The sequence below is a fragment of the Vespa mandarinia genome, chromosome 4, assembly GCF_050613455.1.
Source record: "Vespa mandarinia isolate Hongniang chromosome 4, ASM5061345v1, whole genome shotgun sequence".
NCBI lineage: Eukaryota > Metazoa > Arthropoda > Insecta > Hymenoptera > Vespidae > Vespa > Vespa mandarinia.
The window spans coordinates 2,447,501-2,457,500 of record NC_140813.1 but is presented as its reverse complement, the minus strand read 5'-3'; the positions used below and the strand labels follow the sequence as shown (position 1 = coordinate 2,457,500).

At 30.4% G+C, this 10,000-nt stretch overlaps 1 protein-coding gene across 4 annotated transcripts in view; it reads left to right on the top strand.

The window, feature by feature from the left end:
• Nucleotides 1–10,000, top strand: part of LOC118450087 (uncharacterized) — a 23,636-nt gene that overhangs the window by 661 nt on the left and 12,975 nt on the right. For 3 of the 4 annotated variants that reach the window (XR_004840578.2, XM_035885526.2, XM_035885524.2), the window contains exon 1: nt 1–818. This exon is cut by the window's left edge and continues 661 nt beyond it. Coding sequence is in view for 3 of the 4 variants with exons in the window: in XM_035885526.2 (XP_035741419.2) it covers nt 662–818 (157 nt within the window). In the remaining variant the exon portion in view is untranslated. The remainder of the gene's footprint in view (nt 819–10,000) is intronic. The other variant, XM_085656550.1, reaches the window with a different exon arrangement.

Below are 10,000 nucleotides of genomic sequence, written 5' to 3'. Positions count from 1 at the left end.
AAATCATCATCGTTATCATCATCGTCATCATCATCATCATCATCGACCATCATCACTGTCGTCGTCGTCGTCGTTTCGCGCTTTAAATAATATCTCTATCATTACTCGGACTCGCGACAGTGTCATTAATATATCATTTATTAATATATAAATCATTTTGTCGTGGTACTATTGTGATTTCTACCATCCCTCCTTTCTTTCTTTCCTTCTTTTTTTGTCACCTTTCTATCCTTTTCTTTTCATCTTAAGATTCGATTATCAAAGTTCCAATAAATCAAGAGTTTAACGAAAGAAGAACGTGTTCGATTTTTACATACACATTGTAGGAATATTTTAACTTCGATTATTATTAATTGTCAGTAATCTGACAATAGTGTTGGAATAAACGAACAAGTAAACGAAACGTATGTATGTACGAACGAACGAACGAACAAAAAGGGGAAAAGAACAAGAAAAAAAAAAAGAGAGAGAGAGAGATAAAAAAGATTCGGTGACCTTGACAGTCTTGGAAGGTCATCGACACAGTTGGTGTGCCGCGATACCAAAATAGGAATCGTGGATTGGTGGATTTACAAATAAGTGTTCAGTGTATAATTATTATTCGACTTTTTAAAAACGGACGTTTATTGTCCGTTGTACGGGCTGACATTCAACGTTAAAGATGCCGAAGATTTTTCTTATTAAAAATCGATTACACCAACAACAATTGAGACTTCTCGAGGCTCAACATGTTGGGAAAAGTCCATCGCCTTGCAGCGGTAAAGAAAGTCCACTTGGTAGCTCGGAACCTCTCAGTTTAATCGTCAATAAACATCAGTGTAAGTAAACAACTATGTATATGTATTTCCACACCCCCCACCCCCACCCCACCCACCCAACCCCCATGTATATATATATATATATATATAACCAATATAAACGCATTGCGATTCTTTTTCTTTTTTTTTTTTATACATATATATATATATATATATATATATATATATATATATATATGTACATTCGATTCAAGTATAACGAGAACATATAATATTATTTATTTTAAAAGTGAAGGACGAATCATTGGGTTGACCACTTACGAAGAAAAAAAAAAAAAACAAGAAAAAAAAATAAATGAAAGGGAAGAAAAAAAGAAGAAAAAGTATTACGTTAGAGTTTTTACATTGAACGTAGGTTAGGATAGAAAAATCTCTAAATACGATCTTTGACATTGAGTTTGTTAAATACGTAAATATATACCTGTATGTTTATAATACGTAATATATATGAGCCGTAGAAAAAAAAGGAATGAAAAAAGTATAACGAAGACGTATGTACGTTAATTTAATGTAAATTCGTCGAAATGATACCTGTATTCCCTCTCTCTCTCTCTTGCTCTCTCTCTCTCTCTCTCTCTCTCTCTCTCTCTCTCTTTTCCCTATATAAATACATATATACGTTTACATATATGTAAACATATAACCTATCCGAAAGTAATGTAAACAATGATGAGAACTTAGGACACGCGAGATTCGATAGTTTGCTCTTTGACGTCTTCATCGTGAATATCATTTTAATAACAATACCAAGGATGATCCTCCTTTCCCCTCTCCTCCCTCCCTCCCTCTCTCTCTCTCTCTCTCTCTCTCTCTCTCTCTCTCTCTCTCTCTCTCTCTCTCTCTCTCTCTCTCTCTCTCTCTCTCTCTCTCTTTCCTCTTTTTTCATCCCTTCTTGACTCGATCGTCGTAGAAGGAACGACTTTGGATTTTTTTGGTCTTTTTATTTCTTTTTTTGTTTTCTTTTTTACGTTTTTTAACTTTTTTCTCCTCTCTCTCTCTCTCTCTCTTTTTCTTACAAGTACGAGTTACCAAACCTGCGGTGAGAAACGGACAAAGCGAAGACCACTCGGATGATCCTCGTTAAAAATTCGTGGTTTCTTCTTGCTTCGTAATGTCCCTTTTTATGTTCGCCTAATGAACGCGCGCAACCCCAATGAAAGAAAAAAAAAAGAAAAAAAAAAAGAAAAGAAAAAAAAAAAAGAAAAAGCAAAGAGAAAAATGAGGAAAATAAGAAAAAAGAGAAAAAAAAAGAAAAGAAAAGAAAAGAAAAGGAAGATCAAGGTTTGTGGTTATTCGAGTATATTCCTCCTGCAGGTGTAACCGATTGCTCGCACGCTCGGCCGCCATTGCGTTTCGGTAGTATGAATCCTAATTCCTATGGTAACCGCATACAGGTTTTTCTCTCTTCCTTTTCTTTTTTTTTTTCTGTCTCTTTTTTCTTCTTTTCCTTTCTTTATTCCTTTTTCTGTTTTTTTTTTTTTTTTTTTTTTTTTTATTATTTTTGTTTACTTTAAATATAATCCGTCGAACATTCATCAGCTGTTCAATGATCGTTCATACGAAATTTTTCTATCAACTTGTTAATTTTCTTTTTTTCTCTTTTTTCTTCTTTTCTTTTCTTTTCTTTTTCTTTTTTTTTTTTCTTTCTTTCTTATGTCCTTCGAAAATTACGTCTCGTCAGTTTAGTATCCTTAATTTTTAACGTGGTAACCGCATACATTTTTTCCTCTTTATTTTCCTTTTTTAAAAAAAAAATTCGACTCTTCCAAAATTGATCAATCACTTATAAGATGATTTTGAATGAACAGATCTGCCCTTGTTATACTTATTTATTTACTTTTCTTTTCTCTCTCTCTCTCTCTCTCTCTCTTATTGTCCCAGCCCTTTAATAACGCATTTTCTTTTCCTCTATCTCTCTCTTTCTTTTTTTTCTTTTTTTTTTTTTTTTGTTAAATAAAATTCGAAAATCGAGCTGACAATTCATATGAAATTTTCGAATTAACTCGTCCATTTTCTTCATTTATTATTTTCTTTTTTCGTTTTTCATTGAATATATCCTAAAAAAAAAAAAAATTTCATACCCACTAATACGAAACCCTAATATCTATAGCAATCGAAATATATTGTTCTTTTTTTTTTTTCTTTTCTTTTTAAATCGATCATCGAATTAAATCGTTCAGCTTGATCGTTTATACGAAATTTTGTTGAATCAACGTGTATCATTTTCCTCTGTCCCGTTTCCGCACCTCCGCTCTCCCACCCCTGCCCGCCCCCACCTGCCTTCTGCGGTCATCTCTCCTTTTTTTTTTTTTTTTTATTTAACAGACATACATGTTTAATACCTACTATGAACTCAAAGTGAAACATTAATAACGTTTAAACGTAAATTAAGTCTCATATTAATAATACGATTGAATTATAAATTTACTCGTATATAAAGCTTAATGTCCGTCATAAGTTTTGCGCATAACTCTGTAAACTATATAGATAAACATTGAAAATTCTACGAAGTCTCGTGCATTTATCCGTTCGCGCTTTGCGTTCGATTGCATAACCATTACTCGCCATGACCGTTCGCGTCGTTCCTTCCTTCGCGAAGAAGGCAACATCTTTTTACACGTCGGTCATCGTTGGACAACGGTATTATGAGTAGACGAGTATTCCAGATGCGAGTCGTTCTATGCGTTTATGTAAATATAATACAAATAGCGGTATAGTTGTTAGCTATGCGCTAAGTAAACACCGAAGTATATAATGGAAGCAAAGATAAATGTATATATATAATATATATATTTCTAAATTAAATATATACGTTTGCGTGTGTGTATGTGTGTGTGTTTATGTGTGTACGCGTGTACGTAGCTGGATGGGTCGATTATAAACTTCGAATTGTTCCAAAGAATTAACAAAATCATAATAAATAAATAAATAAATAAATGAATAAAGTAAAATATGTGAATTAAATAAAAATGTACAATCAATGAAATGAAAGAAAAGATATTTAACAAAAGTATCATATCAAAGGATAACAAAACTCTACGTTATTCTATATTACGTTATTTTCTTATGTTTCTTTATTATTATTTGTTCGATTCAAAAATTATCAGAGATGTAAAAAAAAGTAAGAAAAGAAAAGAAAAGAAAAGAAATGTTGCCAAAAAAAAAAAAAAATATTATCTCAAAGATTACGTATTCTCGATATTTAAATAAGAGATTATTATTATTTTCTTAATCTTACAATTCATTGAACGTATTAAAATAAAATATTAGAAATTTACGAGAAAAGGAAAAGACAAAAGAGAATAGATTGAAAAAGAGAGAGAGAGAGAGAGAGAGAGAATTTTATAAAAATATTACCCCCGAAAGTAGAGATTTAATTAGAAGTAATTCGATTTATATATTAATATATTTCGTTAAGTTTATTCATTCTTCGTCTAAAGGGATTATCAGAAATATGAAAGAAGAGTATAAAGAGTAATAAAATTATGAAAGAGGTTTAGAAAAAACGAAAATATATATATATATATGTATAAGAATATATCATATAAAAATATTATCTTCAAAGGAATACAAACTCAAATCTCTACGAGTTGACATTACTTATTGTTAGTTAAATTTATTCATTCTCCGTCTCTCTTTTCTCTTTTCTTTTTCATTCTAGTTGGAGAAAAAGAAAAAAAAAAAAGAGAGAGAGAGAGTGAGGAAAAGAGAGAGAGAGAGAGAGAGAGAGAGAGAGAGAGAGAGAGAGAGAAAGAAGGAAAGAAAGAAAGAAAAGAAAGAAAGGAAGAAAGAATTCATTGAATTTTATCTTTCTATTCATTTCTCGTTACGTCTTTCAGTAGAGAGAGAGTAGTACTGTGCTGTTCTATCTACTTATCGAACGATCGTGGTCTACAACGGTATAGTGAGTAGGAGGGTGGGTCCGATCTGTGGGTCCTAAAACTGGTTTAGAAAAGTGGTCCGGTCTTCTTCTTTTTTTTTTTTTCATTTTTTTTCTTTTTCTTTTCCTTCCTCTTCTTCTTCTTCTTCTTCTTCTTCTTTTTCTTCTTCTTCTATTTTTATTTCTTTCTTTTTCGAAGCATTCCCATTGTGCGTTCTCGAATCAGCGAGTTCTTTTGTCAGTAGAGAGAAAGAAAGAGAAAGAGAGAGAGAGAGAGAGAGAGAAAAATATATAAAAAAAGAGCAAGAGAAAAAGAATAGAGAGAGAGAGAGAGAGAGAGAGAGAAAGATGCAAAATACAGTCAGTCGATGGCCCACCGACGACTACCGCGTTGCAGGTGCAAAGACACGCTCAAACGAAGCGAACGAAGAAACGTTAATTGCCTACGTGAATTAAAGAAAGAAAGAAGAAGAAGAAGAAGAAAAAAAGAGAAAGAAAAAAATCTCCACGAGGAAGAAACGCTATCGCTGAAATGAATTCATTATGAGAAAATAAGGACTCTCTCTTTCTCTCTTTATATATGTATATATATATATATATTTTTTTCTTTTTTTTTTTTTTTTCATTGCTCCAAATTAATCAATTTGCTTATTAACACTCCTATATCAGCGCCAACATGTAAATGTAATAACTGTTATAATTATATATATATATATATATATATATATATATATATATATATATATATAAATTATATTTCATATTAGTTATATTTTTATATAAATTTTTATATAATACGCATTGCATTCATCATAAATTTTTTATTAATATAATAATTGCGTTGTTATACAAATTTACGTTCTATCGAAATCATTAATAATAATACAATTATAAAATCATGTATATTCTTATCTACGAGATAGATACTATCAGTTACAAAAAAAAAATATACATATATATATATATATAATATTTATTAAAAATTTATCTTTTTAATTTAATTAGAACATTTCTATTATTATATCATCAATTTATTACTATTCGTGAATTGAAAAGTGACACAATTATAATTGTATTTATTATAAATATAACTAATCTCTCTCTCTCTCTCTCTCTCTCTCTCTCTCTCTCTCTCTCTCTCTCTCTCTTTTCTATCACAAAATATAGAACAACACATCATTTCCTTTTTTATTTCCTTCTTTTTCTTTCTTCCTTCCTTCATTTCTTTTTTCTCTTATTTCGTTTTTTTTTCTTTTTTTTTTTTCTTTTCATTCTTTCTTTCTCTTTTTTTTTTCTATAGCAAAGGATGGAACAATAGCCGACTCATTTCTTTTTTTTTTCATTGTCCTCCTCCACCTATTACTTCTTCTTCCTTTCTTTCTTTTTTACTTTCTCAGTTATGTGTCAAGATAATTTGATATATTCAACTTGTAAAGGATAGAAAAGCTGCTAGTCGGTGCGGTTATTGGTAAGGGTTATCGCGAGGATGATCAAATGCTCTCTGGTCGAGCGGTATTCAGGCTGACGTGGTGCGTGACTGCTATGTGCCCATGACTCGTCCGTATAGAGTATCTCACATAGCACATATACATACATAGGATACAGATATACACGCGTATATACATACATACAAACATACATATATATATACATGGACAAATACATAAATACATTCACAGGTACGTGTACGTATGCACGTTACATACATCTTTATTTATAGGAAAAAAAAAAAAGTGATGCTCTTGCGTGAACCGTAAAGGGACTTCAATGCCCGAGTAAGAAACGCGTTTGAGTTCTACCACTAAACGTACAGTAGTATCATCATCGACATCACTGCCTCTCTCTCTCTCTCTCTCTCTCTCACTCACTCTCTCACTCTCTCTCTCTTTTCTTCCCTATAAACCAGTCAATAGTTCTTGTATGTCGTTAATAGATAGATACTAATTAAATTGGTGCCTCAATTAGCTAACGTAACAAACACTCAATTAACCTGAATGAATGTCTGGATGTGGTGTGATGCATGCACGCGTTCATTTAGGATAAAGAAAAAAAAAAAAAAAAAAAAAAAAAGAAAAAAAAGGAAAAGGAAAAAACAAAAGGAAGGAAAGGAGAAAAAAAAAGAATGAAAAAAGAAAAGTTATGCCTTTTACACTTTAAACTATCAATGAAATCCTAAACTATCAATGAGTCTCCTTCGATGTTTATAAATCGTCTCTATTATTTTTTTCTATCTTCATCGATCTTATGTTATTTGTACGTAGAATATTTTCTTTGTTTCTTCTTCTTCTTCTTCTTCTTCTTCTTCTTCTTCTTTTATTATCTTTTTTCTTTTTTCTTTCTTTCTTATTATTATTATTATTATTATTATTTTTTTTCCCCTTCTTTTCTCACAACGACATCGATTCGTCCTACGAAAGGGAAAAAAGAAGAATAAACGTAAGACCGTTCGTTTTTTTTTTCTTTCTTTCTTCCATCCATCCATCCTTTCTTCCTTTCATTCTCTTCTTTTTTTTTTCTTTTTTCTCTTATTTTTTTTTTATTCTTCACTCTCGAATCGATCTTCGGAATCATTAGAAACCGTTAGAGTTATCGATTGGAATTTAGAATGAAAATTTGAAATTCATCATGGCGCTCGTTTCACATTGAATTTTAATTCCGTTCTTTCGTTGTTGTCCTTGTCAGAAAGATAGTTTCTATATGTATTATACGGATACGTATGTATATATATATTTATATATATATATATATATATGTATGTATGTATGTATGTATTTGTATCGTGTACAGCCGTTAGATTAAGGACCTTCGACTTTCGCAGGCGTCTCACGAACGTGTTACGTAATTTCTGGATTCACGAACGTAAAAAACCTTGCTCCCAACCTGTTTTTAATGCCCAAAGAGAGAGATAGAGAGAGAGAGAGAGAGAGAGAGAGAGGAGGGAGAGAGAGAAAAAGATTAATGTCAGTTACTTATACACTTATATATAGTTACATATCTACGTGTATTAGAAGAAGAATAAGAATCAAGGGAGGTGGATTAATAGTAGTGGGGCAATAGACGTCAACGAGGCATGTTTAAGGACGTATTTATATATATATATATATATACATATATATATACTTTAAATTCAACTAACGTAACGAAAAAGTTTCGGGCCAGACGATAAAGCGACCTTTTACATTTAATTTATTATTCGTTGTCCGTGATAGATAATAGTTAGAGCTCTAACGTATTATATATGATTTCATAAGTATTATTATATATATATTTTTTTATTATTATTATTATATATATATATATAGAGAGAGATAGATATATATATATAGATATGTTGTTATTGATATAAAATCTATGAAATCCCAGAAACGGTCCAGGAATTTTTCGCGGAAAATTCAACCGGATGCGGGACGCCTTCTACAATATGTCGTATCTTATCGCATTTTAGAAATCACTTTTATTCTTTCTTTTTAAAACGATTCTAAGAAATTGTTAAATTATTTTCTTGGAATAGATACATCGACAGATACTTCCTCGATCCTTTTTCTTTTTCTTTTTTCTTTCTTTCTATTTCTTCTTTTCTTTTTTTTTTTTTTTTTTTTTTTTTTTTATACCCGGCTTTTCAATATCCATTTGAATATTGATTAGTAAGATTTAATAATTTTTAATTTTTTCAAACATAGATCACAAAACTTGTGATATATTTACTTTAGTATCTTCGAACAAATTATTTTACAGATTGAAAATAAATTAATACAAATACGAACATATATATATATATATATATATATATATATATATATTTATATCGATTTGAAGATATGGTTAGGCTGATTATTTTTAACACGGACCATTCATTTTAATAATGATTCATAATCAATTATTCATATCTATATATTCATATATATATATTCATATATATATATATATATATATATATGAAATCTTTTCTTCATCGTATCCAATATTACGAAACTTATAATTCAGTTAATCTAACATTTGGATTTACGAATACAAATAAATAATATATTAATAGTAAAAATGAAATGTAACAAAAAACAAAGAACGTAATGATTCGAAAGTTGCAATTATATAGATCAAAGTGAATATGAAGGAAAAAAGAAGAAGAAGAAGATAAAAGAAAAAAAAGAAAAAAGAAAAAGGAAATAAAAAAAAAAAGTTAAGAAAAAGAAACCGAAGAAGAAAGAAGAAGAAAAAGAGAAAAAAACAAAAACAAAAAAAAAACCAGAAAAGAAAGAAAAACTATTAAATGGAGATTCTCGAGTGAAATCCCTCCGAACGAATGTTCGGATGATATAACACTAGTTTAATATATAATGACGCTTCTTGGATAACGTAACTGCAATTATTATACTCTCTCGGTACGTCGGCACGAACTCGTGCACGCGCATCCAAGCGCGCGATAAAAGGCTAGCGAACGGGCAAGTTGATTTACAAGTGTTCAGTTTAGACCGAGATTTATCGAGTCTTTCTGCACTTGGCCCCCTTGCTACGAAAGAATTTCGGTCACGGCCCTCTTGCGCCATTAGCCTCCGTCGCGACGACGTTGTACGTTCTGTTGGGAAGTATGTACATACGTATATATATATATATATGTATGCGTATCTATGTATATACGTACATACGTGCGTACGTGCGTACTTGCACATGTGTGTGTGTGTATGTGTGTGTGTGTGTGTGTGTGTATGTGTGTATGTGTATATGTTGTATACATACATATATACACACATTACGTTCGATGGCGCTTTCGAGCGAATTTCTGCCTCGAGGCTGCCGACTTCTCTTCGACTTTTCTCGAGATCAATCGGCGGGTCTCTCTTTTACGTTCTCTTCGAATATCAATCGAATTTTTATCATATCATGCTGCTTCGTTATTATTATTATTGTTATTATTATTATTATTATTTTTTTGTTTTGTTTTGTTTTCGTTTAATAATATGGTATTTATGATTTGTCTTTCTGTTCTTTTTTCCTCTGATCTTCTTTGTCTCCTCCATTCTTTATCATTTTCTATTTTCTTTTCTTTTTCTCTTCTCTTTTTTTTTTTCTTTTTTTTTTTCTTTTTTTTTGTGCTCTTCTTTTTTTTTCTTTTTCTTTTTATTTCGCGAAATTAAAATAGAAACGAACGGGATACTATATATCTTTTATGTATTATTTTTCGTGTCAATCGATAGATCACATTCGATTGATTGTTTGATATTAATTTTTAGAATTTTTTTTCTTCCCTTTTTTTTTTCTTTTTCTTTTTTTTTTTTTTTTTTTTTTTTGCAAGAATGAAAACACA